This window comes from Podarcis cretensis (assembly GCF_951804945.1).
Source record: "Podarcis cretensis genome assembly, chromosome: 17".
NCBI lineage: Eukaryota > Metazoa > Chordata > Lepidosauria > Squamata > Lacertidae > Podarcis > Podarcis cretensis.
Genome location: NC_137187.1, coordinates 11,251,032 through 11,274,971, shown reverse-complemented (window position 1 = coordinate 11,274,971; position 23,940 = coordinate 11,251,032). Strand labels below are relative to the sequence as shown.

The 23,940-nt window shown below is 44.9% G+C and overlaps 2 protein-coding genes across 2 annotated transcripts in view; both read left to right on the top strand.

Annotated features, from left to right (window-relative positions):
- The window catches only part of CHRNB3 (cholinergic receptor nicotinic beta 3 subunit), a 319,642-nt gene that overhangs the window by 143,496 nt on the left and 152,206 nt on the right, over positions 1-23,940 (top strand). The gene's annotated exons all lie outside the window — the stretch shown is intronic.
- Positions 1-23,940, top strand: part of LOC307206344 (neuronal acetylcholine receptor subunit alpha-7-like) — a 115,313-nt gene that overhangs the window by 49,881 nt on the left and 41,492 nt on the right. The window contains exons 3-5 of the mRNA XM_079959549.1: positions 15,675-15,719; positions 16,648-16,757; positions 18,731-18,810. Of these exons, the coding sequence (XP_079815675.1) occupies positions 15,675-15,719; positions 16,648-16,757; positions 18,731-18,810 (235 nt within the window). The remainder of the gene's footprint in view (positions 1-15,674; positions 15,720-16,647; positions 16,758-18,730; positions 18,811-23,940) is intronic.

Below are 23,940 nucleotides of genomic sequence, written 5' to 3'. Positions count from 1 at the left end.
CTATATTCAGACCAGGCCACTTTGATTCCCCAAGGAGTTTTACCAGGGGTACCTCAAAGGTCCCTTGCAGCTGCTTCCGTTCCATAAATTGTGCCCCACCACCGAGGGACGCAGGTGGCACTGTGGGTTAAACCACAGAGCCTAGGACTTGTCGATCAGAAGGTCGGTGGTTTGAATCCCTGTGACGGAGTGAGCTCCCATTGCTCGGTCCCTGCTCCTGCCAACCTAGCAGTTCGAAAGCACGTCAAAGTGCAAGTAGATAAATAGGTACCACTCCGGTGGGAAGGTAAACGGGGTTTCCGTGCGCTGCTCTGGTTCACCAGAAGCGGCTCAGTCATGCTGACCACATGACCCGGAAGCTGTACGGCGGCTCCCTTGGCCAATAAAGCAAGATGAGTGCCGCAACCCCAGAGTCGGTCATGACTGGACCTAATGGTCAGGGATCCCTTTACCTTTTTACCATTCTCCACAAGTCGCAAGGGTCCCCTGAGCCGCATTTCTCAAATCACATAGTGCAGCCACTCAGGATAGCAAAACATCTTGTGTCACTTCTCATTGTAGTTTTGAAGGAAGCTTTTTTAGACCAAGCTAGACCATTGTCGATCCATCTAGTTCAGGATTGTCTACATCAGAGTTTCCCAAACTTGAGCACCCAGCTGTTTTTGGACTACAACTCCCACAGTCCCTAGCTAGAAGGACCCAGTGGTCAGGAATGATGGGAATTGTAGTCCAAAAACAGCTGGAAGCCTAAGTTTGGGAAACCCTGGTCTACCATATCCATATGCAGCTCCCCAAAGACTCCCCCAGCCCCTACCAAGATATGACAGAGATCGGATCGCAGATTTGTGTATTTCTTTCATTTTTTATGTAACTCATGACAGGACTTTTCTCAACAACTCACAAAGCAATAACAAGCAAGCATTAAAATACAAAATAATACAGTAAAAAGCTATTAAAAATTCAATTAAAAAAACTGAAACAGAATTGGAACACAATTTAAAACTCATTTTAAATCTGAGAGGCCCAGGCTACAAAATGTACTTTACTTATAACCCCTCGTGACAAACAGCTTCTAGGGAAGTTTATTTTATGTCTTCCGATTAATGAGTTTTCAGTTCACATATGTCATTTCTGGCTGCAGTCTTTACTTTCTAATCTATATTATTACAGTCGATGACCAGCATTAAGAAATGGGGATCAGAAGCACATAGAACATATTAGATGACACTTTCTATTCTAACCTTCATGGTGCTGGGTGAACCATAGCAGGGGTGACCAACATGGTTGCCTCCAGATGTTGGACTACAACTCCCATCAGCCCTAGTTAGCATGGTCAATAATCAGGGATGATGGGAGTTGTGGTCCAATAACATCTGGACGGCACCATGTTGGTTGTCGCTTAAGTATAGTTCTGACGCAACATGTATTTGTCCTGAATTGCAAAGTTCAAAGCCTGGAAGGAACTTATATAGGCATTTAATCAACTCATAATACCCAAACCCTTCAAAGACAGATGTTTGTCTCGCCTGTTTTCTGAAAAATCTCTAATGGATGGGATTTCACAGCTTCCTCCGGCAATTTTCTGTGTTTCCTGACGTACGCCTATCTTTAGAATAGCCTTCCTTCAATTCAACCTCTTTCAGCTTTAAGTCCTTTAACCCCTTGTCCTTGACCATGCAGAACAATTGCTCACTGCCCCCCTTTTCTATATTTGAAAGCTGCTAATCCAATTACTTTAAGGTTTGCTTGTTCCCCCCACCCCCAAACCAGCCCCCTCCTTCTCATCTTGATGCTTGCAATGTGGCACAGCAATAACAATGAATAATGAATAGAGTAGAAATAACAGCTGGTGCCTCGTTCCCTTTATTGCAGCACCTGCAAATTTTGGTGTGAAATGTACCACTGAATACTTAAGATGACAAGTTGCACCAGGGAAACCCATATCCAAGTCACTGATGGACAGTGGGCAGAATATTCAGCTGACTAGGGTAGAATCTTTAGTCATCTAGCTGGTGATGCAGGCTCACGCCTCTGGGCAAATCGTTCTCAAGAGAGGTTTGTTCATTTTGAGGCTCCATCTGTGATGTGTGCTTTTGACCAAATCTCGTTGCTCAGGCGCAGAATCACCACCTCCATCTGATTTCGCACCTTGGTGACTAATCTATAGATGACTTGCAACAGAATGATGTGCTAGCGGCTTCCGTTGCAAAGCACTGCATCTGAGGAGATTGTCTTTATTTTATGTATTTCTAGCAGTGACATAGGGGAAAATTTTTCGTCAGGGAACAGGGAGGGCCAGAGGTCACAGCTTGCAAGGGCAGTGGAGGGAGGAGGCACGGCAATGTCCTGATGTTGCGTGTTTGAGCATTGTGCTTCTCTCTCTAAACAAGACCGAAGCTTCCTGGGCTTGCTGGAGCCCTCCTGACTCCTTCCCAAAGCCAAATGGGCTTTGGGAAGGTGATGGAAGGGCTCTTGGGCCCTGTCAGAGCATCGCAACTCCATCCCTATGCCAGGCAAAAGTTTTCCTGGCTTTGGGAAAGAGGTGTCAGGCTTTAATATTTTAATATTCTAATTGACTGGGTCAAAAACTTCACTCTTGTGACCTATCCCTATCACACCTACTCACTATGGGCCCTACTAAAGCAAACAGTTTAACTGGTCAACGTCTAAAAGATATGGAGCATCAGAAAAACCTGGCCACTATAAGGAAATTCTGCCCTTGGTATGTTCATTTTCCACCTCTCCATTTTGATTCTCTGGCCCCATATCTGCACAAACTTATTATCCCAAAATACAGACATGCTTTTACACTTGCAAGACTGGGTGTTTTGCCATCTGCGGTACTTGAGGGTTGATTCCAAAAGATCCCGCCTGAGAAACGTCTTTGCCTCGGTGGAGATGGTAGCACCGAAACAGCGGCACACATCCTCCTGTCTTGTACTCTCTACAAAGACCTGAGGAATGAGATCATCACCACACTTGTACTAACCATCCCAGGGCGCTCAACCACTGCCACAATGTCCTTTCTTCTGTCAGATCAAAATGAGCAGATAACAGCAAACGTTGCTAGGTTCATAGCAGGGGCAATCAGAATAAGGGCCACTAACTGACTGCTGATTTAGGACTTGAAATTGTGCTCTTATATCAAATTTCCTTTTCTGTGTATACTGTAATGTTTTACTGTTGCTATGGCCATTGGCTAATGTAAATAAAGTTTTATCTATCTACCTAATTGACTGGGAACATTTAGGGGACTAGCCTAGTCAACTGACCACATGCCACTGGTTTCTATCCTGCCTTCCAATTCATGGTTTTTTGATTCACAAATGTCAACTCCAACAGTAGGCTTTGCTCTCTGCTGGTGCCTGTATGTAAGTCGCTACAGGGAACCAGGCAGGGGACCTTCTCAGTAGTGGCGCCCACCCTGTGGAATGCCCTCTCACCAGATGTCAAGGAAATAAAACAACTATCTGATTTTAGAAGACATCTGAAGACAGCCCTGTTTAGGGAAGTTTTTAATGTTTGATGTTTTATTGTGTTTTTAATATTCTGTGGGAGCGCCCAGAGTGGCTGGGGAAACCCAGCCAGATGAGTGGGGTATAAATAATAAATGATGATGATGATGATGATGATGATGCCAAGTGGTGAACACGTGTTAGTGAACCAACCCTTAGCTGTGATTCCTGCACTGCAGCGGGTTGGTCCCTTCCAGCTCTACAATTCTATGATGCTGTGTTGAGGGCAACTTGCTATTCTCTTGATATTCTGGATTACAGTTCCCATCAGTCCCAGCCAGCGCAACCATAGTCCAAAACATTTGGAGGGCACGAGTTTGGTGAAAACTGCTGCAGGAGGCGTCTTCCTCTCTAGAGTGTAGCTGGCTTGGTAGTCATTCCATCCTCCTATGGAATAATGGAAATTGTTGTGTAGTGGAGGACAAGGCTATGTTCTACCTCCACTTCCTCATTCAGAGTGCCTCTGAATCCCGTTGGTGGGAATCACAAGTGAAGAGGTGGCTGTTGTGCTGAGGTCCTGCTTGCATGCCTCCCATGGGCCACCGTGAAACCAGAATACAGTGGTACCTCGGGTTAGGTACTTAATTCGTTCTGGAGGTCCGTTCTTAACCTGAAACTGTTCTTAACCTAAAGCACCATTTTAGCTAATGGGGCCTCCTGCTGCTGCCGTGCTGCCGGAGCATGATTTCTCTTCTCCTCTTGAAGCAAAGTTCTTAACCTGAGGTAATATTTCTGGGTTAGCGGAGTCTGTAACCTGAAGCGTCTGTAACCCGAGGTACCACTGTACAGTTGTGGGCTGGGGAATAGGGGGCTGTTGTGTTGCTGCTCTTGTTAAACTACGGGGAATCAGGTCTATCTATGCCGATCTACTGCAGATCACACAGCTAACTCTCAGTATATCCAGATGATTGGAAGGAACTGAGCAGCCCCTTTCTCCTCCAGCAGCTGCTTACAGAGTTCTTGCTTCAGGTCAGAGAGAGAGAGAATGGAGACTCCCTGCTGCTACTTCCCTTACAGCAGCAGCAACTGCAGCAGGAAGTCCTGTCCTCAGAGCTTGGGCATTTAGGCCTGAAAAGACATCTGTGCACTCACTGCAGGGGATCCTGGCTGCTCAAGCCGCGAGTCTCAGGGTTGCGATTTACTAAACAGAGTGTTTTTCTTTTTTTCTTTTAAGTCACCTAATTTTTTTATTTTTTTTTTTTGCAAAAGGGATTGGTCATTTGCAAAAGAATTCCTTTCCAACCTGCATTTTCTCTTTTGAGTTTCATGGTTTTGTTGTTGTTGTGATGTTAAATGATGAAATAATTCAGGCCCCTTCACAGAGATTGGTTATTATAAGTAACAGCAAAAGCAAAAGCCTCAGCATGGGCTTAATAATAACAACAACAACAACAACAACAACAACAACAACAACAACAACAACAACAACACAATGGTTCCTCGGGTTAAGAACTTAATTCGTTCTGGAGATCCGTTCTTAACCTGAAACTGTTCTTAACCTGAGGTACCACTTTAGCTAATGGGGCCTCCCGCTGCCGCCATGTCGCCACTGCGCGATTTCTGTTCTCCTCCTGAAGCAAAGTTCTTAACCTGAGGTACTATTTCTGGGTTAGCGGAGTCTGTGACCTGAAGCGTCTGTAACCTGAGGTACCACTGTAATAATAATAATAATAATAATAATAATAATAATAATAATAATTTTATTATTTGTATCCTGCCCATCTGACTGGGTTGCTGCAGCCACCCTGGATGGCTTCCAACACATATAAAAACATAATAAAACATTGCACATTAAAAAACTTCCCTAAGTTTCTCCTCTCATGGCAAGCCGCATCTCTCTCAGGTTGATATTTTCTTTCAGGCTTTGTCCCTTATCTTCCTTTGCATTTTTTGTTAAAGGGAGTTGTGCTGCTTTTTCTCTTTCCCTTTTTTTTTTTTTTTTGAGTCACAGTGTCTTCAGGCGCTGCTGGTGCCCTTGGATTTCTCTTGCTTGTAACGCCGGCTTACATGCTGTGAACTTCTCAGCAATATTTCTCTCTATAATCCCAGCTCCCCTTTACAGATGATTATTCTTACCTATATAAAGCAGATTATTTGTTTGATGGTTCAGACTTGCCCAGAAGCTGTTTGCTTTTGCTGACATGCCGGGTCGCTGAGAGGACACTTCAGTCTGTGACTTTCCTAGTATTAGGTATTGTCACATGTAATAAGATGTTGCATGCAAGGGGGGGGGGCTGAATATGAAAAGGGGAGCACGTGCAGGGCAAGGTAGGTGCGATGGCATAGCCTCATATGCACTGCAAATACCTGGGTTTGCCAACTGATCTGAGGGAAAAACCCGTCTTGGCCTGTTCATATGCCTTTAATTGCATCTTTGTCACATGTCCCACAGTTGTTATTATTATTATTATTATTATTATTATTATTATTATTATTTGTTAAGTTGTGGGTGAACATATCAGACGACACAGCGATTCTTCAAACAGCTCTTGTTTATTCACAGGCCAGGACAGAACTGAACTGAAGGGTTCAGCCAGCCTGCTTATATAAAGCTCCACTACAATGCAACTGTAACAATTTTCTAAAACTATCCAATCACTGAACGTCACTTTCAATCCCTTATTTGCATAAATATCTACAGTATCCCCCTGCTGGCCCAGGGTGAGAACTTCAGTACATAACATTATTATTCTTTATTAAATTTGTATACCGCCCTATACCCGCAGGTCTCGCTGTTTCTCTTCCACTGCAGTTCATCCTCCGTGGAAAAACAATGTGATTTGTATCATTGTGTGGCTATTCCCTCCCCCCCCCACAGGTGGAATAAATGAAGACAACGGACACAGAGTTTTAGGTTAATGGGCGAAAATGGCCACAACTTTATTGATTACAGGAAAGAAGGGTATTGGCTTTAGGCATTGGCCCTAACCGACTATCCGGTCTGACCGGGAAGGGTTAAACACCAACAGGGGGAGCCACCCGAGATGCATATCCCTAGGCGCTCCCCAATGGGTTACCGCTCGGGGGCGCGCTTTAGGCCCTAGCCTCCGTAGGTTTCGGACGAGGCGTCGCCCCTCGGAGTCCTTTAACGAACTACCCTATGGGGGTATTATGTAATTTATGTAATTAATAACGTAAATTACATAAATTACGTCCACATTCTATACCATTCATGTAAACGCAATTTCTCCAAATGTTGTGTGCTCCGACCAAAAAGATGTATACCAAGATATGCCTATTAAAGCAATGTCTGCACAAAAATGCATCGTATTAGGAGAAATGGCTTGCATATGCATTTCCATGTAGATTTTTTTTTTAAAAAAATACAATAATTGCAAGCTGGTGCACAGATGAGACAAACTGAATTTAAGATTGGAACAATAAGAAACTGAGAGAAGCTAAAATGGACTTATGTTTCCACCTGTAAATCAGTGAGTGAGGCCTTTCACAGCAAAAAGATCATCATCACCTGCTACTGATGTCCTCACCTAAAGCTGCTGTTTACTGTCAGCCTGCCTTCGAAGACCAGGTGATGGGAAAAAACATTGGAGTAGATAGACCTGTTGCTCTCATACCTTGCACTGCCCAATCTTCCATCTGAATTCAGTGCCATTGCTAAGCCTGGCTCTTCCCTCCCCTCCTTCTGACTACTATGATTCAACATGTAATCCAAGGGATAATAATAATTTATTATTTATACCCCGCCCATCTGGCTGAGTTTCCCCAGCCACTCTGGGCGGCTCCCAATCAAATGTTAAAAACAATATAGCATTAAATATTAAAAACTTCCCTAAACAGGGCTGCCTTCAGATGTCTTTTAAAGATAAGATAGCTGCTTATTTCCTTGACATCTGATGGGAGGGCATTCCACAGGGCGGGCACCACTACCAAGAAGGCCCTCTGTCTGGTTCCCTGTAACCTCACTTCTCGCAATGAGGGAACCGCCAGAAGGCCCTCGGCGCTGGACCTCAGTGTCTGGGTAGAACGGTAGGGGTGGAGACGCTTCTTCAGGTATACAGGACCGAGACCATTTAGGGCTTTAAAGCTCAGCACCAACACTTTGAATTGTGCTCAAAAATGTACTGGGAGCCAATGCAGATCTCTCAAGACCGGTGTTATGTGGTCCCGGCGGGATGGCAAACAGCATAATGTTTCCAAGATTGCATTAAAGGTAAAGGGACCCCTGACCATTAGGTCCAATCATGGCTGACACTGCGGTTGCGGCACTCATCTCGCTTTACTGGTCGAGTGAGCCGGCATACAGCTTCCGGGTCATGTGGCCAGCATGACTAAGCCACTTCTGGCGAACCAGAGCAGCACGTGGAAACACCGTTTACCTTCCCAACGGAGCGGTACCTATTTATCTACTTGCACTTTGACATGCTTTCAAACTGCTAAGTTGGCAGGAGCAGGGACCGAGCAACGGGAGCTCACTCCGTCGTGGGGATTCGAACCGCCGACCTTCTGATTGGCAAGTCCTAGCCTCTGTGGTTTAACCCACAGCACCACCCGCATCCCTCAAGTTTGCATTGCCACTCTTCAAAAGCCTTCAGCTTTAGAAACTTTTCAGACTTACCTTCCAGACATCAAAGGTATTCATGGGATTATTATTAAGATATTTCCTTTAATATATGTGGGGAAAGCAGATGCCTTGGGCAAGGAACTCCGGACCCTTGAATCATTTTGACAAGATGCCACGTACCATGAAATGATGCATGAAACCCAGTCCGCCCAGGGCTGCTGACGCAGGCACAGAGCAGAGTCCACCGCTCTCGGCAATGGACCTGCTTTAAGCCAAGCACCAGAGTCGTGAGCAAGAAGAGACAGTGTAAAAATCTGGGTGTCAGGTTTAATTTTCAATGCCTGGAGCATTTGATGAGGGGAAGGCTTTCAACACACAAGGAATTCCAGCATCTGGTCTTTTTACTCTGGTGTGAAACTGTTGGGAATTGAAGTTCCAGCAAAGGTTTCACACACCCCCCCCCCCCCGATGCCCCTTTGCTCTCTTAATCGGAGTTTGCATATCACTTTTGACAGAATAGGCGCCACTTGGCAAAGCAGCTTAAGGCCAGCTCTGTTATAAAGGTCAAGTGTGGTATAAATAAATCATGCTTGTAAAAGAGCACACAGAGGTGTATTACTCATTCCCCACTCTGTTAGGACACCTGTCCTGTACGGGTCCTTCAGCTGTGCTTTTCAAATACTTGACTATAAATTCAACAATATAGGGACAACTTTAAAGGTAAAGGTAAAGGGACCCCTGACCATTAGGTCCAGTCGTGACCGACTCTGGGGTTGTGGCGCTCATCTCGCTTTATTGGCCGAGGGAGCCGGCGTACAGCTTCCGGGTCATGTGGCCAGCATGACTAAGCCGCTTCTGGCAAACCAGACCAGTGCATGGCAACACCGTTTACCTTCCCGCCGGAAAGTGGTGCTACAAACTAGATGGGGGGGGGGGAATTGCCTCCAACCATCCCACTCCGTCCTACTCTGTATTTTGCCAAAACAAAGGTGGCAGCCCTATTTAAACATGGTGTACATCTGGGCTCAGTCACCTGTGGTCCTCAAGTTGTTGTTGTTGTTGGTCTCCAGCCCCCAGTCCGCAGACCCAATGGTCAGAGGTGATGGGAACTATAGTCCAATAACATCTGGAGGGCCGCTGGATCCTAACCTCTCGTTGACATGGATCCTACTTGAAATTACCATTCACCACATGATAGAATAACTCGGGCACTGAAAAGGAAAGCAAAGACCTTTAAGATACAAGACTAGACGAATAATTAAAGCCCCACACATTTCCAGACAAGGACGTCCTCAGGGCATCCATTTTGCTGTGCATTCACGGTCATTTGTGCTCCTGATGGTATGGGGAGTTTTTTTGCAGCCCCATTTTCAATACTGCTAAACATAGGAAGCTAATTTTTTTTTACTGAATACCTGTCATGGAGGCTTTAGGGATGCGGGTGGTGCTGTGGTCTAAACCACTGAGTCTCTTGGGCTTGCCAATCTGAAGGTCGGCAGTTCAAATACATGCTATAGTGGTGAGCTCCCGTTGCTCTGTCCCAGCTCCTGCCAACCTAGTAGTTTGATAGCACACTAGTGCAAGTAGATAAAAAGGTACCATTGTGGCAGGATGGTAAATGGTGATTCTGTGCGCTCTGGTTTCCATCACAGTATTCTGTTGTGCCAGAAGCACTTTAGTCATGCTGGCCACATGACCTGGAAAGCTGTCTGTGGAAAAACACCGTCTCCTTCATCCTGAAAGCGAGATGAGCTCCGCAACCCCATAGTCGCCTTTGACTAGACTTAACCATCCACGGTTCCTTTACCTTTACCTTTCAGTGTAGACATTATTGAGGTAAAGGGACCAATGGTCTATCTTCAGAATATGGCAGTATAAGGCACCTCTATGGGGTGACAAGGACATTTGGGATAATGCATTTTTGTTTAGGATTCTGGCAATGTGCGAAGTTTTTTTAAAAAACTTTTGTACCTGAACATTTTTTTAAAAAATGCTCAGCTCTAGCAGTGACCTTACGTCAGAGTGCTTCTTATCCATCCACATCTGCTGTGTTGGCAAAGTGAGATAGAATCATTGTGCTCCTTTATCTTAAACCAGAGGAAGCAGTAAATAGAATTTTTTGCAGTTATTCTGCTGTAGTGGAAAAGCCATATGATTTCTAATTCAAGCGTGATAACTTTATTATGACCGCATTTCCCTTTTTTAACAGAGGACAGTCCTACATTTGGAGGGCGGTCCGGTCAAAGCCCAGTTTAAAGATAAATAACTGTCAGAAAGTTGAGCAGAAGCCCTGAAGTTGCCCATCAAAAGTGAGCATTTGGAGAACAGTCTGAGCAGCCGCTTCCACGCTATGGGCAATGTATTTCTATTTAAATTATAGCAATTATTTGTGAATGTGGCTCAGTACTTATAAATTAGCTCATATAACATTCATTCAGATGTGTGTTATTTTTTTGTGATGCATATGTACATGTACATGCCATACATTTAAAGCACATGTACCGTTTTTAAGGGTGCTCTGTGAGGGAATAAACTACAGTTCCCAGGATTCTTCTGTGATGTGATACAGTGGTACCTCGGGTTACAGACGCTTCAGGTTACAGACTCCGCTAACCCAGAAATAGTACCTTGGGTTAAGAACTTTACCTCAGGATGAGAACAGAAATTGTGCGGTGGGGGTGTGGCGGCAGCGGGAGGCCCCACTAGCTAAAGTGGTACCTCAGGTTAAGAACAGTTTCAGGTTAAGAATGGACCTCGGGAACGAGTTCTTAACCAGAGGTACCACTGTACTTTGAATGTGCTTTGAAGTATGGTAGACACTCTAGCCAAAAGTAGTGAGGTGGTTTCAAGTTCATCAGAACTCTTCTTCAAGCTGAATGTTAAGCAAAGAAAGAGGGGAAAGGGGCTGGATGGGAAGAGAACAGAGAGATAATCCTTCTCCCCAATATGCTCAGTTTCTATGTGCACATACCCCCCAACATTTCTCTGATGAAAATAGGGACACCCTATTTGATAATAATAATAATAATAATAATAATAATAATAATAATAATAATATTTTTTACTATTTATACCCCACACATCTTACTGGGTTGCCCCAGCTGCTCTGGGCTGCTTCCAACATATATAAAAACACTGTGAAACATTAAACATGAAAAAACTTCCCTATATAGTGGTACCTTGGGTTAAGTACTTAATTCATTCTGGAGGTCCGTACTTAACCTGAAACTGTTCTTAACCTGAAGCACCACTTTAGCTTATGGGGCCTCCTGCTGCTGCCATGCTGACGGAGCACGATTTCTGCTCTCATCCTGAAGCAAAGTTCTTAACATGAGGTAATATTTCTGGGTTAGCAGAGTCTGTAACTTGAAGCGTATGTAACCAGAAGCGTATGTAACCCGAGGTACCACTGTACAGGGCTGCCTTCAGATGGCTCAGATGTTTGATAACTCTATACCCTCCAACATTTTTCTGATGAAAATAGGGGTGTCCTAAGGAAAGTGGTCCTAAGGAGGCGGGTGGCGCTGTGGGTTAAACCACAGAGCGTAGGACTTGCTGATCAGAAGGTTGGCAGTTCGAATCCCCGCAATGGGGTGAGCTCCCGTTGCTCAGTCCCTGCTCCTGCCAACCTAGCAGTTTGAAAGCACGTCTAAGTGCAGGTAGATAAATAGGTACCGCTGCGGCAGGAAGGTAAACAGCGTTTCCATGTGCTGCTCTGGTTCACCAGAAGTGGCTTAGTCATGCTGGCCACATGACCCGGAAGCTGTACGCCGGCTCCGTCGGCCAATAAAGCGAGATGAGCGCCGCAACCCCAGAGTCGGCCATGACTGGACCTAATGGTCAGGGGTCCCTTTACCTTTCCCTTTAAGGAAAGTGGGACATTCCGGGATCAAATCAGAAACCAGGATAGCTTCTGTAAATCCAGGACTGTCCCTGAAAAATGGGGACGCTTGGAGGGTCTGAGTGCAAGGATTTGTTTAGTTTTCATTGAGGAGCATTCATTTATTTGAAAGGACCCAATTCTACCATTTGGAAGAGTGAACTGTTTTTGGCTTTGTGTTGTTTGATTTATTCCTGCGGCATTGTTACTCCTAGGGGAAGAACATTTTGGGATTTTCTGCCTCAAGTGTCAAAATAACTTGGCCAGATTTGAGTGCTCAGCACCTTGACTAGAAGGATAGTGTTTCCTTTTCTACCTTAGGAAGCCAAGTGCTTTTGGGCTGGCCCTGCAAGGCCTACCTGAAATCTGAATATTGGTAAAGCTCAGATCTAAGTTAACCACCTCAGTGAAAGCTGAGCCAATATCCCAGGGTGTAGTAGTCTGGAGTTACCCTGCTCCAGTGAAGCTGTTAGTCACAAGGATACATGATCTTCCATTTTCTCAAAGACGGAGATCTTACTAAATAAGGAGGAAGGCGAGGGGAAATTCTTAAAAGGATTTTGTTGTAAAATGTCAGATTATTAGCAGCTAAAACAGGAGTACATAAACCTTTTGAGTTATGCTTGCATTATAAATGAAAGTGATGGCACGGTGAATCAATGCTTAATAAAACAAAAGGAACTGGACATGAGAATAAGCTCACATGCACTTCAAAGTTTCCCCAAAGTTGGAATTGGAAAAACAGTCTATTATTTGGTATGCTCTTTGTATTAAAATGGATGATGGCTGTTGTTGAGCCAGTGTGGTGTAGTGGTTAAGAGCGGTAGACTCGTAATCTGGGGAACCGGGTTCGCTTCCTCGCTCCTCCACATGCAGCTGCTGGGTGACCTTGGGCCAGTCACACTTCTCTGAAGTCTCTCAGCCCCACTCACCTCACAGAGTGTTTGTTGTGGGGGAGGAAGGGAAAGGAGAATGTTAGCCGCTTTGAGACTCCTTTGGGTAGTGATAAAGCGGGATATCAAATCCAAACTCTTCTTCTTCTTCTTCTGCAAGGGGAAGGTTGTGTCCAACTAAGAATTACTCAGAGTAGACTCACTGGAATTAATGGATCGGTTAGTCATGCCTATTGATTAAAATTGGTCCATTCTGAGTATGACTAACATCGGATGTAGCCCAGAAATTTGAAGATACAGAATTTAAAAATGCAAAATCTTTGTGCTCTTAGTGGAAATAAATCAGGAAGTTATCTTTAAAAGGGACACGGGTGGTGCTGTGGGTTAAACCACAGAGCCTAGGACTTGCCGATCAGAAGGATGGCAGTTCGAATCCCCGCGACGGGGTGAGCTCCCGTTGCTCGGTCCCTGCTCCTGCAAACCTAGCAATTCGAAAGCACGTCAAAGTGCAAGTAGATAAATAGGTACCGCTCCGGCAGGAAGGTAAACGGCGTTTCCGTGCGCTGCTCTGGTTCACCAGAAGTGGCTTAGTCATGCTGGCCACATGACCCGGAAGCTGTACGCTGGCTCCCTCGGCCAGTAAAGCAAGATGAGCACCGCAACCCCAGAGTCGGCCATGACTGGTCAGGGGTCCCTTTACCTTTTATCTTTAAAAACATTTTAATATATTAATATAAAAGGGAAAGCAAATACCAACCCGGCCACTGGGTGGATGGGGCTTGGAAGTGGACCAGACTGGACCGGAGTAGGATTCACTCTAGTCCACCCACAGTCTATAAAAGCTGGCTATACCCAATGTCATGGACCACGGTTGGCCGAAAAACACCTCTCCACAATGCAGGCTGGCATTTGGATGCCAGTGACATTGTGTGGACGTTGCAGAAAACCTTGTATGCATGAAAAGCGCTGATCCCACAATAACACCCATCTGGAAGTGCCCACCAACAATGACATAATTAAGTCAGTGTTAAGCACCATTGATTTTAATGGGAGAGTCAAGTACTTGTTTAAATCCATTCTACTGATATCACTGGGACTTGAAATGTGCATTGTTTTGGTTGGATTGTGGCTCACTTAAAAAAAAAAGCAATTATTTTTAATTAAGAAGCTAGGACTTCCATACATGATTCCCACAGCCATCTATGATGTGTAACATATTTGGAATGTGGCCCTTGATCTACCACAGTACAGTCAAATCTCGGTTCCTGAACAGCTCCGGTTTTTGAATGTTTTTCGGAAGCCGAATGTCCACCGTGGCTTCCGCTTGAGTGCAGGAAGCTCTTGCAACCAATCAAAAGCCACAGCTCGGTTGTCGAACATTTCAGAAGCCAAACAGGGTTCCAAAATGGATTACATTTGACAACTGAGGTTTGACTGTATTTTAAAGGACAGTCAGACATTCAGTTGTTTATGATGCAAACAGGGCTGGATTTAGGTTTGATGAGACCCTAAGCTACTGAGGGTAATGGGGCCTGTAATGGTTCTAGGGGTTTCTCGTGCATAAGCTAGTGCTTATGTCCCCGGCTGGGTGCAAACACCTGGCTGGGTTGCCTAAGTGAACCTTTTTTGTCCGGACAGCCACTCACCCGTGGCTGACTCAATCGCTGGCAGAATCCGTCAGTGGGCGTTTCTTAAACTTCTTCCAGCAAAGAAGCTCTTTGACCCCTAGTCTCCTCCTACTCTCTCTGTGCAAGAAGGGCATGGGCAGCGGAGGACCCCTACTCTCCCCGCTGGTCCCAGGCAAGGAGTCATGGGACCGCCTCGCCGCTTCCCCCATCTGCCCCCCTTCTCCACTGGTGCTACGCTGATTCTCTTCCCCAGAAGATGGGCTGCTTCTCCCGATCCCTGGATGCTCTCTGGAATCCCTCTGGCTTTTGCTCTCTCCCTCCGGCATATTCATATACATCCAGTAATTCATATACATCCAGTTTTTCCCCTTTAATTTTTTTGGGGGGCCCCCATTAGAGTTGGGCCCTAAACTATAGCTTGTTTAAAGGCAAAGGTACCCCTGACCATTAGGTCCGGTTGTGACCGACTCTGGGGTTGCGGCGCTCATCTCGCTTTATTGGCCAAGGGAGCCAGCGTACAGCTTCCGGGTCATGTGGCCAGAATGACTAAGCCACTTCTGGTGAACCAGAGCAGCTCACAGAAACGCTTGTTTAGCTTATACGTAAATCCAGCACTGGATGCAAACTTTATAGGACAATATCACTGAAGAATGTGGAGAGGAGCCGCGTAATTCAACTCTTTGAGCTGTATGCATGGGACAATGTGGTTTAAGCCTAGATTTTTAGTTCTGTGTTAAAATTATAGTACATGTTCCACTGAGGTCAAGCACTTCTACATCCTATTGATTTCAGAGGTTTGAAATCAATTTTTAATTCTCTCAGTGGGCCTCAAAGGTGCTTAACTTTGGCTAGATTGTGTCCATATTTTTTTTATTCGGACTCTATGCTATTGATTTCATTTTGCCACTCTTTTTCTTATTTTTAATATTTTATGCTGTAATGGCCTCTGGCTGAACACTTCACGACTGGATTCTGTGACACAGGAATGCTGGTCCACTTCAAACGAATATCATTAGGATGTGCAAGAATTGCAACCACTAATTATTTATCATCTGAATCCTTTTTTAAATGCCAGAAGCTGGCTATGGTGATTCTAAATTCTACTCACTGGGTGTATGTGTGTTTGGTTATCTTTCCAAGAACTAACATGGATAAAATATAAATACAATTATTCATACTTTGACAAAAACTGTTTATTTTCATCATTCCCCTCTCCCGCTTTTTATTTTCTTTAAGGATGAAAAGAACCAAGTCTTGATAACAAATGCTTGGCTACAGATGGTAAGTAATTTTGCCATTAATCAACATAAACTATGCGACAGGTTGTTAAAAATAATGTTTTTCCAGAGAAAGGTTTTTCATATGGAGAAAAAAAGAGAACGGAGAAGAAAATGAATTGTGGAATGTTGCTGATTTGATCTTATCAGTTGTCAGAACACCGAGAAACTCATTTCCATATGAAGTTTTGAACCAAAGTAAATGTGAGGCTAAGTCTATACTGCTGTTGAAAATTGTGGATGCAAGTTTCGATCCCCCCTCTGTAACATGAATTTATATAGTTATATACTTGAGGTGCCACTACTGAAAAGACCCTTTTCTCGATACCTATCAAGGAAAGGGCATTTTTGGTGGTGGCACCTCAGGTATGGAACAGCCTCCCTAGAGAGGCCTGCCTGGTGCCTTTTATATGGTATTTTCGGTACCAGGTGAAGATCTTTTTATTCACCCGGGAAAGTTTCAGCTCCACTTGTGTTATTTTTGTACAGAACACTGGATTTCCCCCTGCTTTGTAAGCGTGTGGGGTCAGGCATGGGTTTAAACAAAGGGATCTTTCACTGTCATGTGCTGTTTGAGCCTCAGTGTTTGCTGGTGGCGGTGAAACCTCTGACATGGATTTGCTGACCTTTTCTAATGTCAGGGGGTATTGTGGGCAGACAGAAATATTCTGTTGGCTGCCTGCTGTTGGCTGAAATATTCTGGCCCTAGAGGGAGGAAGGGCAGGCAAAGGCGTGGAAAATGAAACAGGGACTTGAGATCGCTGCTGAGGAGAATCTGCGAAAGAAAATTTAGAAGAGGGAGTACCATTGTGCCCCATCAACGATAAACCTCGCCTGTTATCGTTGGCATTATTCATATTGTACTAATTATTTTTGAAAGCAGATTTTCCAGCATCTATGATCTTTAATCGCAAAACCATCTTTTTCCATAGTCCTGGATGGACACGTATTTGTCATGGGATCAGTATGAATATCCAGGAGTTCAGAATTTAAGATTCCCATCTGATCAGATTTGGGTGCCAGACATTCTTCTGTACAACAGGTAAGGAAGGCATGTTTGAGGCTGTTTTAAAACCCGAGCAAGTTGAGGAACAGATGGGAATTGACATAACTCTATTAAACTCCGGGGTCATGACTGCAATTACGCAAGAACGCGTGATCAAATAGCACAATGTGATGAGCCTTGTTCTTTTACAAATCAAAGTAAATCAAACTGAGTGGAAGGAGGAGGATGCTTAGTGGTTTTGCATCCAACACATTGCTGCAACTGGAATTTTACATTTTCATTGCCATGTGTAATTTGGCTGAGAACCACCCTTTCCACCCAAAATGTTCATTTATTGGGTTGATTAAGCCCTCCAACTTACGATCCTTCAATTGGAGTCCTGTTCTTAACCTTTGTTGTAGAATAAAAGTAATGTTGGAGGATGTGGTATAGGGCAAATGGCACAAGAACTAACACTGGCAAACCAAGTCACCATCATAGAAGCCTTGTCAGGATTAGAACCCATTATATTTATTCATTTATAGCATTGCTATTCTCCCCTCCAGTCCTTAGACTCCCAAGGTGAGTTATAGAGAAGCCATTGTTAATATAGCAGTACAAAATTATTGATCTAAAAAAGTAGAAGCTCAAGCAATGCCAAGTGGCAGCCAATGTAAAAGGGGGTTATAGCTCAGTTTTCTTATATACAGTGGTTGCTGACTTTTCTTTCTTTGTTGCAATTTTTAAACTTTAAACAGGAAATCTTTAAAAGTACTGCTTCTAGTACCTGTCTGAAACAATTTTGGCCATCACCAGTGGTAGGCAAATTGGTTCTTCTTGTTTGTAGGCTGTTTGAGTAGAATTAGATTTGAAGGTTGGATTTTGTGTATTTCAGGTGCCGAAACGGAATGTCCCTTTGTATAGTAACATAACAGCTGCACCGAATTGAAGGGGGACTTGAGGTTTAAAAACCTCAGTGTTTAATCAGTGCCTTCTGAAGTAAGGGCAGTTTAATGCAGCTGATGCTTTGTACCAAATTTGAGCCTTCTGAGCAGAGCCTCTTCCCTAAACAAAGATGGCTGCTGCAAGATAGCTCAGTTGGTAGAGCACTAGACTCTTAAAATCAAGGTCGTAGGTTTGAGTCCCACATTGGGCAAAAGATTCCTGCATTGCAAGGGGTTGGACTAGATGACCTCATAGTCCCTTCCAACTCTACAATTCTATGATTCTAAGACAATTTTTGGGGGGAGATTTGTTTTTTAAACTGCTTTATATTGGCTGTTTCTGCCATGATTCTGGCACTCAGCCCCCTATGCCTCATTTTATATAGATCTGGATTTTATTGCTATTTAGAACAGCCATGTTGGCCATCTTTTTGATTTTTGGTCACAACCTCATTGTTAATCACTTGGGAGAAGTGAAATTCAGATTCACCATGTGAAAATGCATAAAATCCTAATTCTGCATGAGTGGCCTGCAATTAAGAAATATATATATACAGTCATACCTCAGGTTATAGCTGCTTCAGGTTGTGTTTTTCAGGTTATGGACCGCCGAAACCCGGAAGTACCGGAACGGGTTACTTCTGGGTTTCAGCGGTCACGCATGCGCAGAAGCACCAAATCACAACCCGCGTGTGCGCAGACACAGGTTGCGAACGCTGTGGGTTGTGACCGTGCATCCCGCACGGATCACGTTCGCAGCCCAAGCGTCCACTGTATCTATCTGTTTGTAGGGTGGAAGAAGTAATTACAACTGACCATGCATTTTTAAAGGATCAGAGTTAAGCCTGTATTGTGTCATTCGCCGCACTGACTTATCCTCCTGTAGCCAATGATTTTGAGTTATTTATTCCAATACTTCTACTGGAAAACATTAAAAAAACAAAAATGGCGACAGAGATCTTCAATCAGTTTAAAGTCTTACTAAAAACAATAGGATCATCTTTTACAATGTTTTGCATCTCTTACATTGCAGCAAATGCAATCAGTAAACAACACCCCACATACCTTTTCTGCTGTCTTTTGTAGTGCAGACGAGAGATTTGATGCCACGTTTCATACAAATGTTCTAGTGAACTATACGGGATCTTGCCAGTATATCCCTCCAGGTAAGAGGCTTTTAATATATTGAGTTATCCCCTGGATCAGGAATTCATATATGTGACTGTGGATTAGAAGGCTTAAACGAAACTGTATTGTTAGTATATGCTTTAATTAAAACTGCACAAACCTTTAATGAAGTTTGTGCCTGAGAGTATTACGAATGACAAAGGATGAGCAAGTAAAATCCTCAATGACACACTGGGTAACAGATATAGGTCATAATTTAGATATGGAAGCATGGGAACAACTGTGAAATCTGGACATAAAATTTACAGCGTGTTATGGTTTAAGAGAAAATTATATGAAAATGATATATTGTTGGTAACTAATACCAAGTAAATTGGCAAAAATGTATAAATCTAAATCAAACAAATGTTGGAAATGTAAAGAGAAAGAAGGTTCTTTTTATCATATGTAGTAGTCTTGTAGTAAGGTTAAAGCTTACTGGGAAATGATATATAATGAATTGAAAAAGGTGTTCAAAATAACTTTTATATATATATATTAAAAAAAAACCCAGAAGCTTTTCTTTTGGGAATTATAGAGACAGAACTACCTAAATTGTATAGAAACTTATTCATGTATGCTACTACAGCAGCAAGAATGTTACTTGCCCCAAAATGGAAAGAAGCCGAAGTCCCAGCAAAGGAAGAATGGATACAAAAACTTATGGAATATGCAGAAATGGCAAAACTTACTGGAAGAATAAGAAATTAAGATAACAAACTCTTTATAAAAGAATGGAAATGGTTTATTGAATATTTACAGATAAATTGTAAACAGATTAAAAAATTAGCAGGTTTATTGTAATAACCTGACGTTTTATAAGAGAATATATTTACAGTAGGCAATTAAATGAGTAAATTAAATGAATTTGGATATGCAGAAGATGTGAAAAAATAAATTTAAGGAACCGCAGAAAGAGGGGGAAGGATGTCAAGTTTTGAAATGGTAAATGGATTGTAAAATTAATGAAATGTATAAATTTGAAAAGCATATAAAAAAGAAAGAATATTAGCAAAGACAGGTCTTGACGAGTACCTAACACTCAGAAGTTCCTTTTTTGTGATTCTGATAACCAGATGAGGTGAATATGCCACATATGAAAACATGTATGGGGATTATTCTGTCATTGCAATCTAGAGTATAAATATGCTGTGCAGGAGTCCTCATGTCACTAAACTTACTTGAGGAAAAAATTGTACTGAAGCGAAATTGACATTTGGGAGAGTGCAGAAGTTCAAAGAACAAGCCTCTTACCAACTCCTTACTCTTCTGGGTTTTTTTACCAAATTGGAGTTGATCTCTTTAAAGGAGTTGGTTTCTTGAGCCGTTCCTCCTCCGTTGGGCTAAGGCAAGCTGTTGTTCCATCTCAGATAATTACACGCCATACAGAAAGCACTCTTTGATCACTGTGAGCCCTTGTCTTCCCGCCAGCGAATCCTGGAAACTGTAGATTGTTAAAGGAGACTGGGCACAGCAGCTCTGTGAGGAGTCAACTACAGTTTGCAGGATCCTTCCGAGGGAAGACATTTGATTCAATGCATGGTGTGTACAGGGCTGGATTTAGGTTTGATGAGGCCCTCAACTGCTGAAGGTCATGGGGCCCTTTATATGTCCAGCTGTCCGTTGTCAACAACAAATTGTCACTGTTTTTTGTGTTGAATATATGCCATGCAACCAGTCCATGCAGAATATAGGCACCCTATATATAGAAATAATAATAATAATAATAATAATAATAATAATAATAATAATAATAAATTTTATTTATATCCCGCCCTCCCCAGCCGAAGCCGGGCTCAGGGCGGCTAACAACACTAAAACAGTACAACATTATAAAACATTATAAAAATTAATTAAAATCAAAATTGATGGCAACCATAAACTAAAGTTTTGTAAAGATTGCCAGAGGAGGGAGTCAGGCTGCGCCTGACCAAAGGCCAGGTGGAACAGCTCTGTCTTGCAGGCCCTGCGGAAAGATGTCAAGTCCTGCAGGCCCCTTGTCTCTTGTGACAGAGCGTTCCACCAGGTTGGAGCCGCAGCCGAAAAAGCCCTGGCTCTAGTTGAGGCCAGCCTAACCTCTCTGTGGCCTGGGACCTTCAAGGTGTTTTTATTTGAAGACCGTAAGTTCCTCTGTGGGGCATACCAGGAGAGGCGGTCCCGTAGGTACGAGGGCCCTAGGCCGTATAGGGCTTTGTAGGTTAAAACCAGCACCTTAAACCTGATCCTGTACTCCACCGGGAGCCAGTGCAGCTGGTATAGCACCGGATGAATGTGATCTCTAAGCGAAGACCCCGTAAGGAGTCTCGCTGCGGCATTCTGCACCCGCTGGAGTTTCTGGGTCAGTCTCAAGGGCAGCCCCACGTAGAGCGAGTTACAATAATCCAGTCTGGAGGTGACCATCGCGTGGATCACAGTGGCTAGGTCAGGGCGAGAGAGGTAAGGAGCCAACTGCTTAGCTTGGCAGAGATGAAAAAATGCCGCCTTTGTTATAGCTGCAATCTGCGCCTCCATGGAGAGGGAGGTATCGAAGATTACATCCAAACTCTTCACGAACGGTGCTGGCACTAATTGCACCCCCGCAAGAGATGGGAGTTGCCCCCTCAGTCCCATGTCGTCCCGTCCCAGCCAGAGGACCTCTGTCTTCGAAAGATTTAACTTCAACCGGCTCCCACGTAACCATCCAGCCACAGCCTCCAAGCATCTGATCAGTGTGTCTGGGGCCGAGTCCGGGTGGCCGTCCATCAACAGATAGAGTTGGGTGTCATCAGCATACTGATGGCAGCCCAGCCCAAAACTCCGGACAAGCTGGGCGAGGGGGCGCATAAAGATGTTAAAAAGCATCGGGGAGAGTATTGCACCCTGGGGCACACCACACACCAAGGAGTGGCGGGATGACAATTCCCCCCCAAGCGCCACCCTCTGTCCCCGACCAGAGAGAAACGAGCGCAGCCATTGAAGGACTGTGCCGTGGATCCCCACGTCGGCAAGGCGGTGGTCCAGGAGTTCGTGATCGACCATGTCGAAGGCTGCTGACAGGTCTAGAAGAATCAGCAGCCCCGACCCGCCTCGATCCAGCTGCCTGCGGAGATCATCTGTTAGGGCGACCAGAGCCGTCTCGGTCCCATGACCAGCGCGGAAGCCGGACTGGAATGGATCCAGAGCCGATGTTTCATCCAGAAACCTACCAAGCTGTTCAGCAACCGCTCTCTCAATCACCTTACCCAGGAATGGAAGATTCGAAACCGGGCGGTAATTGGATAGATCTAAGGGATCTAATGATGTTTTCTTTAAGAGCGGGCGCACCACTGCCTCCTTCAGTTCCCCTGGGAATGTCCCGGTGCCAAGGGACAGATTGATGATATCCCCCAGGGGGGCCCGCACCTCGTCTGGACACGCTCTAATCAGCCAGGACGGGCACGGGTCGAGAGGACAAGTGGTGGGCTTTCCAGCTCGGAGGAGTCTGTCCACATCGGCTGGGGATATCCAGTCAAAGTGGTCCAATACTGAACCCGAGGACAGTCGAGGGGCCTCCAGTTCCTTTATTATATCCAAATTGGCAGGGAGGTCATGGCGTAGCAACAAGACCTTCTCCGCAAAAAAGCTCGCAAATGCCTCACAGCTGTGTGTCAAATTGTTATTTAAATTTGGCTGTCCTTCGAGGGACGTTAAAGACCGAATTATACTAAATAATTGCGCCGGGTGAGAGCTAGCGGATGCAATGGAGGCCGAGAAGTAGGACTTCTTAGCGGCCTTCACTGCCATCTCGTAGGTTTTCATAAAAACCCTATAAGATGTTCTTGAAGCTCCGTCACGGGCACCCCGCCATACTCGCTCTAGCCGTCTGAGGTCCCGCTTCATTTTCCGGAGCTCCTCGGTAAACCAGGGAGCCCGGTTTCTGCGGGGTCGCAGAGGGCGCTTAGGTGCGATCTCATTGATGGCTGCCAGGAGCTGGGTATTCCAGGCCTCAACAAGCTCAGTCAATGAGTCGCCAGGGGGAGAAAGGTCCCGCAAGGCTTGACGGAATCTATCAGGGTCCATCAGCCTCTGCGGGCGAGCCCAAATTGGCTCGCCACCCAAGCAGGGTGGGGGTGGAACGTCAATCCTGGCTTTCAGAGCATAGTGATCAGACCATGGCACCTTCATCGAAGGAAACATGATCACATCTATACCGACGCCAAAGATCAAATCCAGCGTGTGGCCTGCTTGATGTGTGGGGCCCGAAACAAACTGGGAGAGCCCTAGTGTCGCCATGGAGGACACCAGGTCCAGAGCCTGTGAGGAGGGAGTGGCATCAGCATGGATGTTGAAGTCCCCCAATACCAATAGGTTAGGGAACTCCAAGGCCCAGCCGGCCACCGCCTCCAGCAGGCCTGACAGGGTGGCTGCTGGTGCGCTAGGTGGCCGGTACACCAGCCAGACAGCCAAGCTCACCTCGGAGCCCCACACTAGGCCAACACATTCAATGCCGGGGATCGATGGCGATGGTAGAGCCCTGAAAGAACAATCTTCCCGGATTAATAACGCCACCCCTCCCCCCCGGCCCACAGTCCGCGACTGGTGGAGGACGGAGAAACCCGGGGGCGCCATCTCTCGTAAGGTAACAGTATCCCCTTCGCGCACCCAGGTCTCAGTCACACATGCCAGGTCAACCCCCTGCGAGGTGAGCAAACCAGTGATATTTTGAGCAAACCAGTGATATTTTAGGGAGCAGGCTAGCAGGTGGGGCCCATTATTTACATCAGAGCAGCCTACACAACACAAAACACTGTTGCTGTATGCAGGTTTTAATTTATTTGTTTTTTATCTTATGTTTTGGAAATGTACGTCCAGGTTTTTTCCCCTCTAAACTTTTTGGGGGCCCTAAGCTATAGCTTGTTTAGCTTATACGTAAATCTGGCACTGGGTGTGTCTGCAGCCTGAGAGTCAGGGCAGGGGTAGGAAAGACTTCCCTCCACTTCTAGACCCTTCAGCCAAGTTGCCACCATTGCTTGAGGGAGGAGACACCTCAGAAGTGGGAAAGGAAGAAGCCAGGAACCAGACCAGGGTGTCCCTGGCTGCTTAGCCTACCTCTCTTCCGCCTGCCAATCAAGTGATGAAAGGCCAACTGTCACTAGCATGTAATGGTCTAA